Source organism: Carcharodon carcharias, chromosome 36 (assembly GCF_017639515.1).
Source record: "Carcharodon carcharias isolate sCarCar2 chromosome 36, sCarCar2.pri, whole genome shotgun sequence".
Classification (NCBI taxonomy): domain Eukaryota; kingdom Metazoa; phylum Chordata; class Chondrichthyes; order Lamniformes; family Lamnidae; genus Carcharodon; species Carcharodon carcharias.
This window is the reverse complement of record NC_054502.1, coordinates 1978879-2003535: the sequence shown is the minus strand read 5'-3', so window position 1 is coordinate 2003535 and position 24657 is coordinate 1978879. Positions and strand designations below refer to the sequence as shown.

At 52.2% G+C, this 24657-nt stretch overlaps 1 protein-coding gene across 5 annotated transcripts in view; it reads right to left on the bottom strand.

The window, feature by feature from the left end:
* The window catches only part of chtopa (chromatin target of PRMT1a), a 97272-nt gene extending 72839 nt beyond the window's left edge, over positions 1–24433 (bottom strand). Inside the window, exon 1 of one of the 5 annotated variants that reach the window (XM_041179750.1) lies at positions 24280–24433. In XM_041179750.1, the coding sequence (XP_041035684.1) occupies positions 24280–24337 (58 nt within the window). In that variant the 5' untranslated portion in view covers positions 24338–24433. Of the gene's footprint in view, positions 1–18581; positions 18723–24279 lie in introns of those variants that run through there. The other 4 variants (XM_041179751.1, XM_041179755.1, XM_041179753.1 and 1 more) reach the window with 4 other exon arrangements.
* Positions 24434–24657: the final 224 nt, after the last annotated feature.

Here is a 24657-nt window from a genome sequence, read left to right as displayed (position 1 = left end):
TCAGTCCTCTAGATGATGGGCAGGGTAGGCAGCCTGAAACATTGGGGCCTATCATTCTTACAAGGCACTGATGAAGCTGCTCTTTTCAGTGCAAGCTTTTAAATGACATAACTAACTGTCTTCCTCATGAATGATACTGATTATAGATGAAATATTCAGGAGAAACAGGCCTTGTTATAAGACTACTTGTGTATATACGAGTTCCCTCATTTGAGTATCTCCACTTATGCTCAACTTTATCATATGCATCTCCAAAATTGCAACAGGAAATAGTGAACTGGGTGCAGAGACAACCCCCACCTCCACCAGTGCTCAAGCAATATATTTGGTGTCAATCGGTATTATTTGAGTAATTTGAAGGTTGACTACATCAAAAAATGACCAGGACAGATGCTCCCAAATCCCTGAACCTAGCTGTGAAACAACCAGAAAGTACAGTGGCCTTAGGTTTTTCGTGAACTGCAATGCTGCATCTGTATATTTCCATGGAGTAAAACTGCATTTACATCAAGTGCAATACTGCATGTGCAAACTCTCTCTCATTATGCAGTGACAGAAATAGAAAATGTAATTTATTCTTCCCAACTTAGCTGTGCCTGGAGAACGCATTTTGACCTGTATAATGTTAGGGTGATGGGGGCCAAAGGAGCAATTTGACCAGCACAACAATCAAAATATTAGTGTATTGGCTTCAGTGCAATTTATTCACCTTCAATATGTGGACATCAGTGCAGAGCCTAGCAACACTCTAGAGCAGATGCGCTAACTCTCCAATTAGAACATCACTCGGCTGCAACAAGACAGACATCAACAACTTGTATTTACATAGAATCTTTAACACAATAAAACATCCTGAGGTGCTTCGAAGGAGGATAATAAAGAAATATTTGACACCTAGCCACACCAATATTTGGCCGAAAGCTTGGTCAAAGAGGTAGTGTTAAGGAGCATCTTGAAGGAAGTAAGTGAGGTAGGGAGTCAGAAGTTTAGGGAGAGAATTCCAGAGCTTAAGGCTTAGACAGATGAAGGTACAGCCACCAATGTTGGTGCAACTAAAATCAGGTCAAAAGGTCAAAATTAAATGAGCACAACTATCTCGGAGGGTTGTGCGTTTGAGGGGATTACAGAGATGGGGAGTGAGGGCACGAAGGATGAGAATTTAAAATTGAGGCCTAGCTTAACCAGGTGTTAATGTAGGTCAGTGGTGATAAGAGGTAATGAACAAAGCTTTAGATAACCTCAAGTTCTGGCTGAGAATTTCGGCAGATGAGCTGAGGCCAGGTTGGTGTCAAGCAATATTATAGAGATTGAAATAGGTGGTCTTAGTGGTGGTCGGGGGAAGTTCATCTGACGATCAAAGATGACACCACAGTTGCAAACAGCCAGGATAAGCAACAAGACAACTGCCTGGGAGAGGGATGATGTGATATGGTTGGAGTTTGTAGCATGACCTATAAAAATGGCATCAGTCTTCCCAATATTTAACTGGAGGAAGTTTGAGTTTATCTAGTACTGCATGTCAAATAAGCAGTCAGATAATTTAGTGACAGTGGAGGAGTCAATAGAGGTGATAGTGAGGTAGAGCTAGGAGGCATCAGCTCAATGTCACCGAGTGGTAGCATGAAGATGAGGGGGGGGGGCCAAGGATAAACCCGCACAGTTACGCTGCCTCCAAGGGGAGCAGGAAGAAAAGCCATTGCAATTGATTCACTATCTACAATTCATCAGATAAGAATGGAACTAGATGAGATCAGTCCACTTGGCTGGACATCAATGGAGGGGGGAGGAGAATGAAGGTGTGGAAACCACATCAAAGGATGTAGACAAGTCAAAAAGGACAGGGAGAGAGTGTTTACTCATGTCATGGCTTTGTAGGATGTCATCTGTCACTTCAATAAGAGCCATTTGAGTACTGCAGCAAAGACAGAAGCCTGGAAAAACTCAGGTCTGGCAGCATCGGCTTTTTGTTTTGGATTTCCAGCATCCGCAGTTTTTTGTTTTTAAAGACAGAAGCCTGTTTGGAGAGATTCAAACTAAGAGTTCTAAGAAAGATGGGCAGGCAAGAAACTGGAGTGAAGGCAGAAGATCAGCCATGATTGTACTAAATGGCACAGCATGCTCGAGGGGCCAGGCGGTCTGCTCCTACTTCTTATGAATTTGGGAAGTGACAACACATTCAAGGACTTTGAGAGGCAAGGGAACTGGGGAGGGCTTGGGGGGGGGGGGGGTCGAGTTGTTTTTTTCTGAGGGGTGATGATTTTAGTTTTGAAGAGAACCATTAACAATATCAGCTAACATGGAAACCTGGAAGGGATATTGGGCAGTCAACAGTTAGTGGGAATAGTGTCAAGGGAGCAGGATGTGGGTTCTAATGGGCAAGATGAGCTTGGAGAGCAGTGGAGGGATGAGAAGAATAAAGTTCAGGTCAAAGGGGAAACTTTAGAGGAAGTTTAGCCCAGTGGGAGAGGGAAAGGAAGGGCTGATTAGATGGTCGCAATCTTAGTGACAAAGAAGTCTACTTGCACTTATTGTTGGGGATGAAGGTGGAGTCGCTGAATCAGTAATTGTCTTGCAGTTCTGATGAAAGGTCATTGACCTGAAATGTTAACTCTTTATCTCTCCACAGAAATAGGAAACAAGATGGGCATAGAGATCATGGATGGAATTGCTGAACTCAATGTTGAATCTGTAAGGCTTTACAGTGCCTAATCGAAAGATGAAGTCCCATTCCTTCAGCTTATGTTGAGCTTCACTAGAACACTGCAGGAGGCAAAGGGCAGAGCTGGGCATGAGAGCAAGGTGGAGAATTAAAATAATGGTTTACCAGAAGCTCAGATCATTATCGTTGAATTACGACTCTATAGGGGCAGGTGATGGTGCAATGGTATTGTCACTGGACTAGTAATCCAGAGACCTAAGGGTAATGCTCTGGGGACCGGGGTTCAAATCCCAGAAATGGAATTTGAATTCAATAAAAACCTGGAATTAAAAGTATAATGATGACCACAAAACCATTGTCGATTGTTGTAAAAACATATCTTTCAAACAAGGATCTTGGGGGTCCCTGAGGTCAACATATTGTTGCTGAAACAATCTCCAGAAAGACAGTCCTTGGAATTTACACCAACAGCCACAAGTTTGTCCATGTGAAAGTAACACTTGTTCAGAAATCATAGTGGAAATATTTGCATGCACAGACAGAGAGATAACCTACCCCACCACTGTTCAAGTCATTAAGAAAATACAACTTGCTCTGCAATGATGTGGATATGCCCTTGTGGGAAAAACTGACTGGTTACAGCCAAATTATTAACTTTTCATCAGAAATGTGAAATAAATCCCATTGGATATATAACTGTTATGAAGAAAGCCAAGCTCTGAATACTGCGATTCACATTGTCCACATGCAAAACTCATGAAGATATGAAGCTTCAATGAAATATCCTGTTGCTCATCAGACTGTCAGGACACCAGCTGAAGAGCCAACCCTAGAGGTGGATTCTAATTTCATTTTGTTTCATTTCTCTTTATATGTACTCTAAATAAAATCTCGATCAAGAAGCTTCAGCTGATACACACAGATCAGTCGGCCTTTCAGAAGCATGTGGTAGACAGAGCGGTCCTGCCATTTCATTGTGAAATCTAGGGCCTGCCACCGACAAAAATAAATATTACTTCAAATATTTCTCTGTCTACTGAAAAAGAAATCACTGGCTGTGAACAGATGTCTTGGGCTAACACAATGGAAGTTATTTCTACTGATGTACCAATATTCTCCCCACCCACCGCCAGCAGCAACAGGAGTGAAGACAAATGTGTCAATAATTACATTTCACACCTCCCCCCTGACTCTTCCCTAATTACCCTCGATCCACACTGTTACCCCACCCCCTCCCTCTCCCCGACTCTTCCCTAATTCCCTCGATCCAGTTACCCCACCCCCCTCACACCCCCTCCCCCTCTACTCGACTGTTCCCTAATTACCTTCGATCCACACCATTACCCCACCCCCCTCTCGCCCTGACGCTTCCCTAATTACCCTCCATCCACACCATTACCCCAACCCTGACTCTTCCCTAATTACCCTCCATCCACACCATTACCCCACCCCCTGACTCTTCCCTAATTACCCTCAATCCACACCATTACCCCACACCCCTCTCCCCCTGACTCTTCCCTAATTACCCTCCATCCACACTATTACCCCACCCCCCTCTCCCCTTGACTCTTCCCTAATTACCCTCCATCCACACCATTACCTCACCCCCTCCCCAGACCCTTCCCTAATTACCCTCCATCCACACCATTACCCCACCCCCTGACTCTTCCCTAATTACCCTCCATCCACAGCATTACCCCACCCCGACTCTTCCCTAATTACCCTCCATACACACCATTACCCCACCCCCTGACTCTTCCCTAATTACCCTCCATCCACACCATTACCCCACCCCCTGACTCTTCCCTAATTGCCCTCCATCCACACCATTACCCAACCCCCTGACTCTTCCCTAATTACCCTCAATCCACACCACTACCCCACCCCCTCTCCCCCTGACTCTTCCCTAATTACCCTCCATCCACACCATTTCCCCACCCCCCTCTCCCCTTGACTCTTCCCTAATTACCCTCCATCCACACCATTACCCCACCCCCCTCTCCCCCTGACTCTTCCCTAATTACCCTCCATCCACACCATTATCCCACCCCCCTCTCCCCTTGACTCTTCCCTAATTATCCTCCATCCACACCATTACCCCACCCCGACTCTTCCCTAATTACCCTCCATACACACCATTACCCCACCCCCGTCACCCTGACGCTTCCCTAATTACCCTCCAACCACACCATTACCCCATCCCCTGAATCTTCCCTAATTACCCTCCATCCACACCATTACCCCACCCCCTGACTCTTCCCTAATTACCCTCTATCCACACCATTACCCCACCCCCTGACTCTTCCCTAATTACCCTCAATCCACACCATTAACCCACCCCCTGACTCTTCCCTAATTACACTCCATACACACCATTACCCCTCCCCCTGACTCTTCCCTAATTACCCTCAATCCACACCATTACCCCACCCCCCTCTCCCCGACTCTTCCCTAATTACCCTCCATCCACACCATTACCCCACCCCCCTCTCCCCCTGACTCATCCATAATTACCCTCCATCCACAGCATTACCCCTCCCCCTGACTCTTCCCTAATTACCCTCAATCCACACCATTACCCCACCCCCCTCTCCCCCTGACTATTCCCTAATTACCCTCCATCCACACCATTACCCCACCCCCCTCTCCCCCTGACTCTTCCCTAATTACCCCCCATCCACACCATTACCCCACCCCCCTCTCCCCCTGACTCTTCCCTAATTACCCCCCATCCACACCATTTCCCCACCCCCCTCTCCCCCTGACTCTTCCCTAATTACCCTCCATCCACACCATTACCCCACCCCCCTCTCCCCCTGACTCTTCCCTAATTACCCTCCATCCACACCATTACCCCACCCCCCTCTCCCCCTGACTCTTCCCTAATTACCCTCCATACACACCATTACCCCACCCCCTGACTCTTCCCTAATTACCCTCAATCCACACCATTACCCCACACCCCTCTCCCCTTGACTCTTCCCTAATTACCCTCCATCCACACCATTACATCACCCCCTCCCCAGACTCTTCCCTAATTACCCTCCATCCACACCATTACCCCACCCCCTGACTCTTCCCTAATTACCCTCCACCCACACCATTACCCCACCCCCTGACTCTTCCCTAATTACCCTCCATCCACACCATTACCCCACCCCCTCTCCCCCTGACTCTTCCCTAATTACCCTCCATCCACACCATTACCCCACCCCCTGACTCTTCCCTAATTACCCTCCATCCACACCATTACCCCACCCCCTATCCCCCTGACTCTTCCCTAATTACCCTCCATCCACACCATTACCCCACCCCCTGACTCTTCCCTAATTACCCTCCATACACACCATTACCCCACCCCCTGACTCTTCCCTAAGTACCCTCCATCCACACCATTACCCCACCCCCTGACTCTTCCCTAATTACCCTCCATACACACCATTACCCCACCCCCTGACTCTTCCCTAATTACCCTCCACCCACACCATTACCCCACCCCCTCTCCCCCTGACTCTTCCCTAATTACCCTCCATCCACACCATTACCCCACCCCCTCTCCCCTGACTCTTCCCTAATTACCCTCCATCCACACCATTACCCCACCCCCTGACTCTTCCCTAATTACCCTCAATCCACACCATTACCCCACCCCCCTCTCCCCCTGACTCTTCCCTAATTACCCTCAATCCACACCATTACCCCACCCCCCTCTCCCCCTGACTCTTCCCTAATTACCCTCCATCCACACCATTACCCCACCCCCTGACTCCTCCCTAATTACCCTCAATCCACACCATTACCCCACCCCCTGACTCTTCCCTAATTACGCTCCATACACACCATTACCCCACCCCCCTCTCCCCCTGACTCTTCCCTAATTACCCTCAATCCACACCATTACCCCACCCCCTCTCGCCCTGACGCTTCCCTAATTACCCTCCATCCACACCATTACCCCACCCCCTGACTCTTCCCTAATTACCCTCCATACACACCATTACCCCACCCCCTGACTCTTCCCTAATTACCCTCCATCCACACCATTACCCCACACCCCTCTCCCCCTGACTCTTCCCTAATTACCCTCAATCCACACCATTACCCCACACCGCTCTCCCCCTGACTCTTCCCTAATTACCCTCCATACACACCATTACCCCACCCCCTGACTCTTCCCTAATTACCCTCCATCCACACCATTACCCCACCCCCCTCTCCCCCTGACTCTTCCCTAATTACCCTCCATCCACACCATTACCCCTCCCCCTGACTCTTCCCTAATTACCCTCCATCCACACCATTACCCCACCCCCTGACTCTTCCCTAATTACCCTCCATCCACACCATTACCCCACCACCTCTCCCCCTGACTCTTCCCTAATTACCCTCCATCCACACCATTAGCCCACCCCCTGACTCTTCCCTAATTACCCTCCATCCACACCATTACCCCACCCCCTGACTCTTCCCTAATTACCCTCCATCCACACCATTACCCCACCCCCCTCTCCCCCTGACTCTTCCCTAATTACCCTCCATCCACACCATTACCCCACCCCCTGACTCTTCCCTAATTACCCTCCATCCACACCATTACCCCACCCCCTCTCCCCCTGACTCTTCCCTAATTAGCCTCCATCCACACCATTACCCCACCCCCTGACTCTTCCCTAATTACCCTCCATCCACACCATTACCCCACCCCCTGACTCTTCCCTAATTATCCTCCATACACACCATTACCCCACCCCCTGACTCTTCCCTAATTACCCTCCATCCACACCATTACCCCACCCCATGACTCTTCCCTAATTACCCTCCATACACACCATTACCCCACCCCCTGACTCTTCCCTAATTACCCTCCATCCACACCATTACCCCACCCCCTGACTGTTCCCTAATTACCCTCCATACACACCATTACCCCACCCCCTGACTCTTCCCTAATTACCCTCCATCCACACCATTACCCCACCACCTCTCCCCCTGACTCTTCCCTAATTACCCTCCATCCACACCATTACCCCACCCCCTGACTCTTCCCTAATTACCCTCCATCCACACCATTACCCCACCCCCTGACTCTTCCCTAATTACCCTCCATCCACACCATTACCCCACCCCCCTCTCCCCCTGACTCTTCCCTAATTACCCTCCATCCACACCATTACCCCACCCCCTGACTCTTCCCTAATTACCCTCCATCCACACCATTACCCCACCCCCTCTCCCCCTGACTCTTCCCTAATTACCCTCCATCCACACCATTACCCCACCCCCTGACTCTTCCCTAATTACCCTCCATCCACACCATTACCCCACCCCCTGACTCTTCCCTAATTACCCTCCATACACACCATTACCCCACCCCCTGACTCTTCCCTAATTACCCTCCATCCACACCATTACCCCACCCCCTGACTCTTCCCTAATTACCCTCCATACACACCATTACCCCACCCCCTGACTCTTCCCTAATTACCCTCCATCCACACCATTACCCCACCACCTCTCCCCCTGACTCTTCCCTAATTACCCTCCATCCACCCCGTTACCCCACCCCCTGACTCTTCCCTAATTACCCTCCATCCACACCATTACCCCACCCCCTGACTCTTCCCTAATTACCCTCCATACACACCATTACCCCACCCCCTGACTCTTCCCTAATTACCCTCCATCCACACCATTACCCCACCCCCTGACTCTTCCCTAATTACCCTCCATCCACACCATTACCCCACCCCCTGACTCTTCCCTAATTACCCTCCACCCACACCATTACCCCACCCCCTCTCCCCCTGACTCTTCCCTAATTACCTTCCATCCACACCATTACCCCACCCCCCTCTCCCCCTGACTATTCCCTAATTACCCTCCATCCACACCATTACCCCACCCCCTGACTCTTCCCTAATTACCCTCCATCCACACCATTACCCCACCCCCTGACTCTTCCCTAATTACCCTCCATCCACACCATTACCCCACCCCCTCTCCCCCTGACTCTTCCCTAATTACCCTCCATCCACACCATTACCCCACCCCCTGACTCTTCCCTAATTACCCTCCATCCACACCATTACCCCACCCCCTGACTCTTCCCTAATTACCCTCCATACACACCATTACCCCACCCCCTGACTCTTCCCTAATTACCCTCCATCCACACCATTACCCCACCCCCTGACTCTTCCCTAATTACCCTCCATCCACACCATTACCCCACCCCCTGACTCTTCCCTAATTACCCTCCACCCACACCATTACCCCACCCCCTCTCCCCCTGACTCTTCCCTAATTACCCTCCATCCACACCATTACCCCACCCCCCTCTCCCCCTGACTATTCCCTAATTACCCTCCATCCACACCATTACCCCACCCTCTGACTCTTCCCTAATTACCCTCCATCCACACCATTACCCCACCCCCTGACTCTTCCCTAATTACCCTCCATCCACACCATTACCCCACCACCTCTCCCCCTGACTCTTCCCTAATTACCCTCCATCCACACCATTACCCCACCCCCTGACTCTTCCCTAATTACCCTCCATCCACACCATTACCCCACCCCCTGACTCTTCCCTAATTACCCTCCATCCACACCATTACCCCACCCCCCTCTCCCCCTGACTCTTCCCTAATTACCCTCCATCCACACCATTACCCCACCCCCTGACTCTTCCCTAATTACCCTCCATCCACACCATTACCCCACCCCCTCTCCCCCTGACTCTTCCCTAATTACCCTCCATCCACACCATTACCCCACCCCCTGACTCTTCCCTAATTACCCTCCATCCACACCATTACCCCACCCCCTGACTCTTCCCTAATTACCCTCCATACACACCATTACCCCACCCCCTGACTCTTCCCTAATTACCCTCCATCCACACCATTACCCCACCCCCTGACTCTTCCCTAATTACCCTCCATACACACCATTACCCCACCCCCTGACTCTTCCCTAATTACCCTCCATCCACACCATTACCCCACCACCTCTCCCCCTGACTCTTCCCTAATTACCCTCCATCCACCCCGTTACCCCACCCCCTGACTCTTCCCTAATTACCCTCCATCCACACCATTACCCCACCCCCTGACTCTTCCCTAATTACCCTCCATACACACCATTACCCCACCCCCTGACTCTTCCCTAATTACCCTCCATCCACACCATTACCCCACCCCCTGACTCTTCCCTAATTACCCTCCATCCACACCATTACCCCACCCCCTGACTCTTCCCTAATTACCCTCCACCCACACCATTACCCCACCCCCTCTCCCCCTGACTCTTCCCTAATTACCTTCCATCCACACCATTACCCCACCCCCCTCTCCCCCTGACTATTCCCTAATTACCCTCCATCCACACCATTACCCCACCCCCTGACTCTTCCCTAATTACCCTCCATCCACACCATTACCCCACCCCCTGACTCTTCCCTAATTACCCTCCATCCACACCATTACCCCACCCCCTCTCCCCCTGACTCTTCCCTAATTACCCTCCATCCACACCATTACCCCACCCCCTGACTCTTCCCTAATTACCCTCCATCCACACCATTACCCCACCCCCTGACTCTTCCCTAATTACCCTCCATACACACCATTACCCCACCCCCTGACTCTTCCCTAATTACCCTCCATACACACCATTACCCCACCCCCTGACTCTTCCCTAATTACCCTCCATCCACACCATTACCCCACCCCCTGACTCTTCCCTAATTACCCTCCACCCACACCATTACCCCACCCCCTCTCCCCCTGACTCTTCCCTAATTACCCTCCATCCACACCATTACCCCACCCCCCTCTCCCCCTGACTATTCCCTAATTACCCTCCATCCACACCATTACCCCACCCCCTGACTCTTCCCTAATTACCCTCCATCCACACCATTACCCCACCCCCTGACTCTTCCCTAATTACCCTCCACCCACACCATTACCCCACCCCCTCTCCCCCTGACTCTTCCCTAATTACCCTCCATCCACACCATTACCCCACCCCCTGACTCTTCCCTAATTACCCTCCATCCACACCATTACCCCACCCCCTCTCCCCCTGACTCTTCCCTAATTACCCTCCATCCACACCATTACCGCACCCCCTCTCCCCCTGACTCTTCCCTAATTACCCTCCATCCACACCATTACCCCACCCCCTGACTCTTCCCTAATTACCCTCCATCCACACCATTACCCCACCCCCTCTCCCCCTGACTCTTCCCTAATTACCCTCCATCCACACCATTACCGCACCCCCTCTCCCCCTGACTCTTCCCTAATTACCCTCCACCCACACCATTACCCCACCCCCTCTCCCCCTGACTCTTCCCTAATTACCCTCCATCCACACCATTACCCCACCCCCTCTCCCCCTGACTCTTCCCTAATTACCCTCCATACACACCATTACCCCACCCCCTGACTCTTCCCTAATTACCCTCCATCCACACCATTACCCCACCCCCTGACTCTTCCCTAATTACCCTCCATACACACCATTACCCCACCCCCTGACTCTTCCCTAATTACCCTCCATACACACCATTACCCCACCCCCTGACTCTTCCCTAATTACCCTCCATCCACACCATTACCCCACCCCCTGACTCTTCCCTAATTACCCTCCATCCACACCATTACCCCACCCCCTCTCCCCCTGACTCTTCCCTAATTACCCTCCATCCACACCATTACCGCACCCCCTCTCCCCCTGACTCTTCCCTAATTACCCTCCACCCACACCATTACCCCACCCCCTCTCCCCCTGACTCTTCCCTAATTACCCTCCATCCACACCATTACCCCACCCCCTCTCCCCCTGACTCTTCCTAATTACCCTCCATACACACCATTACCCCACCCCCTGACTCTTCCCTAATTACCCTCCATACACACCATTACCCCACCCCCTGACTCTTCCCTAATTACCCTCCATACACACCATTACCCCACCCCCTGACTCTTCCCTAATTACCCTCCATCCACACCATTACCCCACCCCCTGACTCTTCCCTAATTACCCTCCATACACACCATTACCCCACCCCCTGACTCTTCCCTAATTACCCTCCATCCACACCATTACCCCACCACCTCTCCCCCTGACTCTTCCCTAATTACCCTCCATCCACACCATTACCCCACCCCCTGACTCTTCCCTAATTACCCTCCATACACACCATTACCCCACCCCCTGACTCTTCCCTAATTACCCTCCATCCACACCATTACCCCACCACCTCTCCCCCTGACTCTTCCCTAATTACCCTCCATCCACACCATTTACCCCCCCCCCTGACTCTTCCTAATTACCCTCCATCCACACATTACCCACCACCTCTCCCCCTGACTCTTCCCTAATTACCCTCCATCCACACCATTACCCCACCCCCTGACTCTTCCCTAATTACCCTCCATCCACACCATTACATCCACCCCCCCCAGACTCTTCCCTAATTACCCTCCATCCACACCATTACATCACCCCCTCCCCAGACTCTTCCTAATTACCCTCCATACACACCATTACCCCACCCCCTGAACTCTTCCCTAATTACCCTCCATACACACCATTACCCCACCCCCTGACTCTTCCCTAATTACCTCCATCCACACCATTACATCACCCCTCCCAGACTCTTCCCTAATTACCCTCCATCCACACCATTAACATCACCCCCTCCGACTCTTCCTATTACCCTCCATACACACCATTACCCCACCCCCGGACTCTTCCCTAATTACCCTCCATACACACCATTACCACCCCCTGACTCTTCCCTAATTACCCTCCATCCACACCATTACCCCACCACCTCTCCCCCTGACTCTTCCCTAATTACCCTCCATCCACACCATTACCCCACCCCCTGACTCTTCCCTAATTACCCTCCATACACACCATTACCCCACCCCCTGACTCTTCCCTAATTACCCTCCATCCACACCATTACCCCACCACCTCTCCCCCTGACTCTTCCCTAATTACCCTCCATCCACACCATTACCCCACCCCCTGACTCTTCCCTAATTACCCTCCATCCACACCATTACCCCACACCTCTCCCCCTGACTCTTCCCTAATTACCCTCCATCCACACCATTACCCCACCCCCTGACTCTTCCCTAATTACCCTCCATCCACACCATTACATCACCCCCTCCCCAGACTCTTCCCTAATTACCCTCCATCCACACCATTACATCACCCCTCCCCAGACTCTTCCCTAATTACCCTCCATACACACCATTACCCCACCCCCTGACTCTTCCCTAATTACCCTCCATACACACCATTACCCCACCCCCTGACTCTTCCCTAATTACCCTCCATCCACACCATTACATCACCCCCTCCCCAGACTCTTCCCTAATTACCCTCCATCCACACCATTACATCACCCCCTCCCCAGACTCTTCCCTAATTACCCTCCATACACACCATTACCCCACCCCCTGACTCTTCCCTAATTACCCTCCATACACACCATTACCCCACCCCCTGACTCTTCCCTAATTACCCTCCATACACACCATTACCCCACCCCCTGACTCTTCCCTAATTACCCTCCATCCACACCATTACCCCACCCCCTGACTCTTCCCTAATTACCCTCCATACACACCATTACCCCACCCCCTGACTCTTCCCTAATTACCCTCCATCCACACCATTACCCCACCACCTCTCCCCCTGACTCTTCCCTAATTACCCTCCATCCACACCATTACCCCACCCCCTGACTCTTCCCTAATTACCCTCCATACACACCATTACCCCACCCCCTGACTCTTCCCTAATTACCCTCCATCCACACCATTACCCCACCACCTCTCCCCCTGACTCTTCCCTAATTACCCTCCATCCACACCATTACCCCACCCCCTGACTCTTCCCTAATTACCCTCCATCCACACCATTACCCCACCACCTCTCCCCCTGACTCTTCCCTAATTACCCTCCATCCACACCATTACCCCACCCCCTGACTCTTCCCTAATTACCCTCCATCCACACCATTACATCACCCCCTCCCCAGACTCTTCCCTAATTACCCTCCATCCACACCATTACATCACCCCCTCCCCAGACTCTTCCCTAATTACCCTCCATACACACCATTACCCCACCCCCTGACTCTTCCCTAATTACCCTCCATACACACCATTACCCCACCCCCTGACTCTTCCCTAATTACCCTCCATCCACACCATTACCCCACCCCCTGACTCTTCCCTAATTACCCTCCACCCACACCATTACCCCACCCCCTGACTCTTCCCTAATTACCCTCCATCCACACCATTACCCCACCCCCTCTCCCCCTGACTCTTCCCTAATTACCCTCCATCCACACCATTACCGCACCCCCTCTCCCCCTGACTCTTCCCTAATTACCCTCCACCCACACCATTACCCCACCCCCTCTCCCCCTGACTCTTCCCTAATTACCCTCCATCCACACCATTACCCCACCCCCTGACTCTTCCCTAATTACCCTCCATCCACACCATTACCCCACCCCCTCTCCCCCTGACTCTTCCCTAATTACCCTCCATCCACACCATTACCGCACCCCCTCTCCCCCTGACTCTTCCCTAATTACCCTCCATCCACACCATTACCCCACCCCCTGACTCTTCCCTAATTACCCTCCATCCACACCATTACCCCACCCCCTCTCCCCCTGACTCTTCCCTAATTACCCTCCATCCACACCATTACCGCACCCCCTCTCCCCCTGACTCTTCCCTAATTACCCTCCACCCACACCATTACCCCACCCCCTCTCCCCCTGACTCTTCCCTAATTACCCTCCATCCACACCATTACCCCACCCCCTCTCCCCCTGACTCTTCCCTAATTACCCTCCATACACACCATTACCCCACCCCCTGACTCTTCCCTAATTACCCTCCATCCACACCATTACCCCACCCCCTGACTCTTCCCTAATTACCCTCCATACACACCATTACCCCACCCCCTGACTCTTCCCTAATTACCCTCCATACACACCATTACCCCACCCCCTGACTCTTCCCTAATTACCCTCCATCCACACCATTACCCCACCCCCTGACTCTTCCCTAATTACCCTCCATCCACACCATTACCCCACCCCCTCTCCCCCTGACTCTTCCCTAATTACCCTCCATCCACACCATTACCGCACCCCCTCTCCCCCTGACTCTTCCCTAATTACCCTCCACCCACACCATTACCCCACCCCCTCTCCCCCTGACTCTTCCCTAATTACCCTCCATCCACACCATTACCCCACCCCCTCTCCCCCTGACTCTTCCCTAATTACCCTCCATACACACCATTACCCCACCCCCTGACTCTTCCCTAATTACCCTCCATCCACACCATTACCCCACCCCCTGACTCTTCCCTAATTACCCTCCATACACACCATTACCCCACCTCCTGACTCTTCCCTAATTACCCTCCATCCACACCATTACCCCACCCCCTGACTCTTCCCTAATTACCCTCCATCCACACCATTACCCCACCCCCTGACTCTTCCCTAATTACCCTCCATACACACCATTACCCCACCCCCTGACTCTTCCCTAATTACCCTCCATCCACACCATTACCCCACCCCCTGACTCTTCCCTAATTACCCTCCATCCACACCATTACCCCACCCCCTGACTCTTCCCTAATTACCCTCCATCCACACCATTACCCCACCCCCTGACTCTTCCCTAATTACCCTCCATCCACACCATTACCCCACCCCCTGACTCTTCCCTAATTACCCTCCATCCACACCATTACCCCACCCCCTGACTCTTCCCTAATTACCCTCCATCCACACCATTACCCCACCCCCTGACTCTTCCCTAATTACCCTCCATCCACACCATTACCCCACCCCCTGACTCTTCCCTACTTACCCTCCATACACACCATTACCCCACCCCCTGACTCTTCCCTAATTACCCTCCATCCACACCATTACCCCACCACCTCTCCCCCTGACTCTTCCCTAATTACCCTCCATCCACACCATTACCCCACCCCCTGACTCTTCCCTAATTACCCTCCATACACACCATTACCCCACCCCCTGACTCTTCCCTAATTACCCTCCATCCACACCATTACCCCACCACCTCTCCCCCTGACTCTTCCCTAATTACCCTCCATCCACACCATTACCCCACCCCCTGACTCTTCCCTAATTACCCTCCATCCACACCATTACCCCACCACCTCTCCCCCTGACTCTTCCCTAATTACCCTCCATCCACACCATTACCCCACCCCCTGACTCTTCCCTAATTACCCTCCATCCACACCATTACATCACCCCCTCCCCAGACTCTTCCCTAATTACCCTCCATCCACACCATTACATCACCCCCTCCCCAGACTCTTCCCTAATTACCCTCCATACACACCATTACCCCACCCCCTGACTCTTCCCTAATTACCCTCCATACACACCATTACCCCACCCCCTGACTCTTCCCTAATTACCCTCCATCCACACCATTACCCCACCCCCTGACTCTTCCCTAATTACCCTCCACCCACACCATTACCCCACCCCCTGACTCTTCCCTAATTACCCTCCATCCACACCATTACCCCACCCCCTCTCCCCCTGACTCTTCCCTAATTACCCTCCATCCACACCATTACCGCACCCCCTCTCCCCCTGACTCTTCCCTAATTACCCTCCACCCACACCATTACCCCACCCCCTCTCCCCCTGACTCTTCCCTAATTACCCTCCATCCACACCATTACCCCACCCCATGACTCTTCCCTAATTACCCTCCATCCACACCATTACCCCACCCCCTCTCCCCCTGACTCTTCCCTAATTACCCTCCATCCACACCATTACCGCACCCCCTCTCCCCCTGACTCTTCCCTAATTACCCTCCATCCACACCATTACCCCACCCCCTGACTCTTCCCTAATTACCCTCCATCCACACCATTACCCCACCCCCTCTCCCCCTGACTCTTCCCTAATTACCCTCCATCCACACCATTACCGCACCCCCTCTCCCCCTGACTCTTCCCTAATTACCCTCCACCCACACCATTACCCCACCCCCTCTCCCCCTGACTCTTCCCTAATTACCCTCCATCCACACCATTACCCCACCCCCTCTCCCCCTGACTCTTCCCTAATTACCCTCCATACACACCATTACCCCACCCCCTGACTCTTCCCTAATTACCCTCCATCCACACCATTACCCCACCCCCTGACTCTTCCCTAATTACCCTCCATACACACCATTACCCCACCCCCTGACTCTTCCCTAATTACCCTCCATACACACCATTACCCCACCCCCTGACTCTTCCCTAATTACCCTCCATCCACACCATTACCCCACCCCCTGACTCTTCCCTAATTACCCTCCATCCACACCATTACCCCACCCCCTCTCCCCCTGACTCTTCCCTAATTACCCTCCATCCACACCATTACCCCACCCCCTCTCCCCCTGACTCTTCCCTAATTACCCTCCATCCACACCATTACCCCACCCCCTCTCCCCCTGACTCTTCCCTAATTACCCTCCATACACACCATTACCCCACCCCCCTCTCCCCCGACTCTTCCCTAATTACCCTCCATCCACACCATTACCCCACCCCCTCTCCCCCTGACTCTTCCCTAATTACCCTCCATACACACCATTACCCCACCCCCCTCTCCCCCTGACTCTTCCCTAATTACCCTCCATACACACCATTACCCCACCCCCTGACTCTTCCCTAATTACCCTCCATACACACCATTACCCCACCCCCTGACTCTTCCCTAATTACCCTCCATCCACACCATTACCCCACCCCCTGACTCTTCCCTAATTACCCTCCATCCACACCATTACCCCACCCCCTGACTCTTCCCTAATTACCCTCCATCCACACCATTACCCCACCCCCTCTCCCCCTGACTCTTCCCTAATTACCCTCCATCCACACCATTACCCCACCCCCTGACTCTTCCCTAATTACCCTCCATCCACACCATTACCCCACCCCCTGACTCTTCCCTAATTACCCTCCATCCACACCATTACCCCACCCCCTGACTCTTCCCTAATTACCCTCCATCCACACCATTACCCCACCCCCTCTCCCCCTGACTCTTCCCTAATTACCCTCCATCCACACCATTACCCCACCCCCTCTCCCCCTGACTCTTCCCTAATTACCCTCCATCCACACCATTACCCCACCCCCTCTCCCCCTGACTCTTCCCTAATTACCCTCCATACACACCATTACCCCACCCCCCTCTCCCCCGACTCTTCCCTAATTACCCTCCATCCACACCATTACCCCACCCCCTCTCCCCCTGACTCTTCCCTAATTACCCTCCATACACACCATTACCCCACCCCCCTCTCCCCCTGACTCTTCCCTAATTACCCTCCATACACACCATTACCCCACCCCCTGACTCTTCCCTAATTACCCTCCATACACACCATTACCCCACCCCCTGACTCTTCCCTAATTACCCTCCATACACACCATTACCCCACCCCCTCTCCCCCTGACTCTTCCCTAATTACCCTCCATCCACACCATTACCCCACCCCCTGACTCTTCCCTAATTACCCTCCATCCACACCATTACCCCACCCCCTGACTCTTCCCTAATTACCCTCCATCCACACCATTACCCCACCCCCTGACTCTTCCTAATTACCCTCCATCCACACCATTACCCCACCCCCTGACTCTTCCCTAATTACCCTCCATCCACACCATTACCCCACCCCCTGACTCTTCCCTAATTACCCTCCATCCACACCATTACCGCACCTCCTCTCCCCCTGACTCTTCCCTAATTACCCTCCATACACCCCGTTACCCCCGCCCCACTCACCCTCTTTCCCCAACACATGCACCTTCAATAGCTCGCAGGCCCGGGGCGGAACAAAGAATGAATGGGGAGTCCGGACAGGCCGCCGGCTCACTCGGGTATTAAATCGGCGCGGCCCGGATTTGCCGGTGCGGGCGGGCGGGCCGGGCGGGCCGGATCTGCCGGGCCGGATTTGCCCGTTTTTAAGATGATTTTCGCTCTTCTGCAAAATGGCGGCGAAGCAGAGAGAAAATGGCGGCGCCGGCTCGTGACGTCAGCGCGGGACTGACCCGTTCAACCTTTCCCCAGAGTAAAACCAGCCAAAATCCCCAAACCCCGGGCGGCGGCCGCCGCCGGCCCCGCCCCCGAGCCGCCGCCGCCGGCCCCGCCCCCGCCCCGCCCCTCCACCCGAGCCCCTCCCCCAAAACGGCTGCCCCCGAGCCGCTGCCGCCGGCCCCGCCCCCGCCCCCGAGCCGCTGCCTCCGGCCCCGCCCCCGCCCCCGAGCCACCGCCGCCGGCCCCGGCCCCGCCCCTGGGCCGCCCCTCCACCCGCGCCCCTCCCCCAAAACGGCCGGCCCCGCCCCTCCACCCGAGGCCCCTCCCCCAAAACGGCCGCCCCCGTGCCCCGCCCCCAGGGCTGCAGCCATCAATACCTCCCCCCCAAGGCTGTATCAACCAACCCTCCCCCAAAAAAGCAGCAACCTTCCCCCCCCACACAACCCCAAAAAACATAAGCGGCAAAACCCCAAGTCCCAGCAGTAAAACCCTCAAAACCCCAGCTACCAGCTGCAACAGGCCCCCTACCATAGGGGGCCAGACAGCAGCCATCGGTGGTAAACCCCCCCCTCCCAAACTCAACCATCCTTACCCCAAAAAAGCACAGCCTTCAGCAGGAGCAAACCCCCAAAAAAGCACAGCCTTCAGCAGGAGCAAACCCCCAAAAAAGCACAGCCTTCAGCAGGAGCAAACCCCCAAAAAAGCACAGCCTTCAGCAGGAGCAAACCCCCAAAAAAGCACAGCCTTCAGCAGGAGACACCCCCCCAAAAAAGCACAGCCTTCAGCAGGAGACACCCCCCCCAAAAAAGCACAGCCTTCAGCAGGAGCAAACCCCCAAAAAAGCACAGTAAACGCCAAACTCAATAGAAATGAGCAATAAATCCCCTCAATAAACAAACAAATAGCATTAAATCACTTCAGTCAATATCCACAGTAGTTATCTCCCCTCAATAACTCTCCTCAAACACATAAAACCCCAAACTCAGCATTAACTGCCCTCAGTAAACAGCCTGGGAGGAAGCAAGCAAAGCTCAGCCTTAAAGACCCTCACTACACCTTAATAAACATTCTCAATAATCATACCACTTCAATAAAACAGCCTCAAAGAAGCCACCTCAAGTTCAGCATTGAAGAGCCTCAATAAACACACTGGACTCAATAGATAAAAAACAAAAAACTGTGGATGCTGGAAATCCAAAACAAAAACAGAATTACCTGAAAAAACTCAGCAGGTCTGGCAGCATCGGCGGAGAAGAAAAGAGTTGACGTTTCGAGTCCTCATGACCCTTCAACAGAACTGAACTCAATATCCTCACCACTAACAAAAAACTACCTCAGTAAACATCCTCAGAGCAACCACCTCAGTAAACCTTCAAACTTAATAAACCAACTCAGGGAAACCTCATCGATAAACTTCCATATCAGCCACAGATTACCTCAGTAAGCACCAACTGAACAAGCATCCTCAAATAAATCCTCAAACTAAACAGTAGTCCTGCTTCAGCAAACATTTTCAGCAATAAACCATTAGCATTAATAAAAACGCCCCACCCAAAGGTCAGCAAAACTCCCCATGATAAAACGCCCTGCCACAGCAATAAACCCTCAAAAAGCACCATTTCAGCACTAAAACCCCTCTAAAAAACCCCACAATACTAAGCCTCCTCAATATAGCCCATTTCAGAAATAAACCCTCACCTAAACAATAAACCACCTCCATACAGCCCTATTCTAGATCTGGTAATATGCAATGAGATAGGATTAATTAATAACCTTATAGTAAAGGAGCCTCCAGGTAGTAGCGACCATAACATGATAAATTTCATATTCAGTTTGAGGGAGAGAAGAGTGGGTCTAAGACTAGTGTTTTAAACTTAAATAAAAGCAATTAAGAGGTAAGATGACACGTGGCTAAAATGAACTTATTTTCTCCCTGATTTTGTTAGTTTATTGTTCGACTCACAAGAGTTAACGTAAACTGCTAAATTAATTAAGGGGTAGGTCAGTAAAGACACAGTAGTAGACATTTAGTATATATTTCATAATACTCGGCAAAGATACATTCCAGTGAGAAAGATGCACTATCCATGTCTAACCAATGAAGTTAACAATAGTATTAAATTGAAAACATATATAGATTTCTTCTGCTAAGACTAGTGGTAGGTTAGAAGATTGGACAGAACTTAAAAATCAGCAAAGAACAACTCGAAAAAAGAACAAATTAGAGTATGAGAGAAAGCTAGGTTTCTACAAATATTTATAAATTAAAATCTTCTGGAGTGTGTGTCAGGGAAATATAATGGGAAATAAGAAAATGGCAGACTTGGAGCAGAGATTTTGTACCTGTCTTCACTGTGGAAGACACAATTAACATCCGAGAAATATTTGTAAAATCAAGAGGCGAAAAGAAGGAACTTAAAACAAACACTGGGGAAAGGGTACTGAGAAAGCTATTAGAATTAAAGGCCCACAAGTCCTCTTGGGATAGACTTCATCCTAGGATCTTAAAAGAAATGGCTATGGAGATAGATGCAGTGGTTGTAATTTTTCCAAACTTCCCTAGATTCTAGAAAGGTCCCATCAGATTGCAGTAAATTCCTCTATTCAAGAAAGGAGGGAGATAGAAAGCAGGAAACTGCAGGCCAGTTAGCCTAACATCCGTCTTAGAGAAAATGCTGGAATCTATTAAGGAGGTTATAGCAGGGCACTTCGAAAATGTTAATGCAATCAGGCAGAGTCAAAACGTTGTGAAGAGAAAATATCATTTGACTAATTAGTGCTCTTTGTAGTAACAAGCAACATGGATAATAGGGAACGTATAGATGTGGTATAATTGGAATTCCAAAAGATATTTGATAAGATGCTAAATCAAAGGTTACTACACAAAATAAAAGTTCATGGTGTAATTAGCATGGGCAGAAATTTGGTTAGCTAACAGGAAACAAAGAGTAAGGGTAAATGGGTCAGTTTCAGGTTGGCAAGCTGTAACTAGTGGAGGTGCCACAGGGATCAGTGTTGAGGCCTCAAGTATTTATAATCTACGTCAATGACTTGGATGAAGGAAACAAGTATATGGTTGCTACATTTGTTGATGATGCAGATAGGTAGGAGAGTAAGTTTGATGAGGACATAAGGAGTCTGCAAAGGGATATAGATTAAGTTAAGTATAGGTTAAGTGAATGGGCAAAAATTTGGCAGATGGAGTACAATGTGGGAAAATATGAACTTTGGCAGGAAGAATAAAAACAGCATATTATTAAAATGAAGATTGCATAACTCTACAGTACAGAGGGATCTGGGTCTTGGTCCATGAATCACAAAATGTTAGTATGCAAGTACAGCAGGTGATTAGGAAGGGAAATGGAATGTTATTTATTGCAAGGGGAATGGAATATAAAAGTAGGGGATTTTTGTTACAGTTGTACAGGGAGGTTGTGAGACCACATCTAGATTAACCATATACAGTTTTAGTCTCCTTAATGAAGAAATTACACAATTGCATTAGCAGTTCAGGAAAAATTCACTTGACTGATTCCTAGGATGGAGAGATTGCTTTATGAGGAAAGGTTGCACGGATTGGGTCTGTATCCATTGGAGTTTAGAAGAATTGAGAGGTGATCGTATTGAAACAGGGTGGATGCTGACTAGGTGTTTTCCCTTGTGGGAGAGAACTGAGGAACAGAGTTTCAAAATAAGGGGTCCCCCATTTGAGAGGGAGATGAGAATGTTCTGGAGTCTGTGGAATTCTCTTCCCCAATGACCACAGGTTCAAGGAATATTTCTCAAGCTGTTAGATAAATTCTTAATTGACAAGGGAGTAGACAGGAAAGTAAGAGTTGAAAGTAAGAGTTGAAAGTAAGAGTTGAAAGTAAGAGTTGAAAGTAAGAGTTGAAAGTAAGAGTTGAAAGTAAGAGTTGAAGCCACAAGCAGATCAGCCATGATCCTATCCCATTGTGGAACAGGCTCAAGGGGCTGAATCGCCGTGTCCCTAGCACCCCGCGTCCCTAATTCCCGCGTCCCGATAACCCGGGTCCCTAATTCCCGCGCCCCGATAACCCGGGTCCCTAATTCCCGCGTCACGATAACCCGGGTCCCTAATTCCCGCGTCCCGATAACCCGGGTCCCTAATTCCCGCGTCCCGATAACCCGGGTCCCTAATTCCCGCGTCCCGATAACCCGGGTCCCTAATTCCCGCGTCCCGATAACCCGGGTCCCTAATTCCCGCGCCCCGATAACCCGGGTCCCGATAACCCGGGTCCCGATAACCCGGGTCCCTAATTCCCGCGCCCCGATAACCCGGGTCCCGATAACCCGGGTCCCGATAACCCGGGTCCCTAATTCCCGCGTCCCGATAACCCGGGTCCCTAATTCCCGCGTCCCGATAACCTGGGTCCCGATAACCCGGGTCCCGATAACCCGGGTCCCTAATTCCCGCGCCCCGATAACCCGGGTCCCTAATTCCCGCGCCCCTATAACCCGGGTCCCTAATTCCCGCGTCCCGATAACCCGGGTCCCGATAACCCGGGTCCCGATAACCCGGGTCCCGATAACCCGGGTCCCTAATTCCCGCGCCCCGATAACCCGGGTCCCTAATTCCCGCGCCCCGATAACCCGGGTCCCTAATTCCCGCGCCCCGATAACCCGCGACCCGATAACCCGGGTCCCTAATTCCCGCGCCCCGATAACCCGCGCCCCGATAACCCGGGTCCCTAATTCCCGCGCCCCGATAACCCGCGCCCCGATAACCCGGGTCCCTAATTCCCGCGCCCCGATAACCCGGGTCCCTAATTCCCGCGCCCCGATAACCCGGGTCCCTAATTCCCGCGCCCCGATAACCCGCGCCCCGATAACCCGGGTCCCTAATTCCCGCGCCCCGATAACCCGCGCCCCGATAACCCGGGTCCCTAATTCCCGCGCCCCGATAACCCGTGTCCCGATAACCCGGGTCCCTAATTCCCGCGCCCCGATAACCCGGGTCCCTAATTCCCGCGTCCCGATAACCCGGGTCCCTAATTCCCGCGCCCCGATAACCCGGGTCCCTAATTCCCGCGTCCCGATAACCCGCGTCCCTAATTCCCGCGCTCCGATAACCCGGGTCCCGATAACCCGGGTCCCGATAACCCGGGTCCCACGCCCAGAATCCCCGAAATAAAAAGAACGGTTCCCTCCCTCGCGGCCTCCACCCGGTGCCGTGGATTCTCTCTCAGGCAAGGCCGGGGATGAGGCACCGGGAGCGGATGTCTGAGCCGAAGGGAAGTGCGGCCATTGGGGCCCCGGAAAAGGGAGGTCGCTGCTCCCTGAGGCCGGGGACCCGGTTCGGTTCCCGTCCGGCGGCTCCGGTCACTGACCGAGATGGGGGGGGGGGGTTGGGGGGGGGGGAAGCTGCCGCTTAGGTTCAGTTTATTTAAGGAGGAGCCGCCCCCCCTCCCCTCCCCTCCCCTCTCACCTGCGATGGGCAGAGCTGAGCCATACTGCCGCTGGCGAAGCTGAACAGCAGAATCCATTAGGCCCAGTGAGGAGCGGGAGCAGGAGCCGCGGCGTCAGAGCAACGCGCCCGGGTCACGTGGTGTGCGCGGCTCCTGTCAATCAACCCCGGTCACGTGGTGAGGCGCACGGCGACCGACCTGGTCACGTGGGGACCAGACCTCCGTCCCGTGGTACAGACATCAGTCACGTGGTGGGGCGCGCGGCGACCAATCCGACATCAGTCACGTGGTGGGGCGCACGGCGACCAATCCGGTCGCACGGTGTGCCGACGTTAGTCACGTGGTGGGGCGCACGGCGACCAATCCGGTCGCACGGTGTGCCGACGTTAGTCACGTGG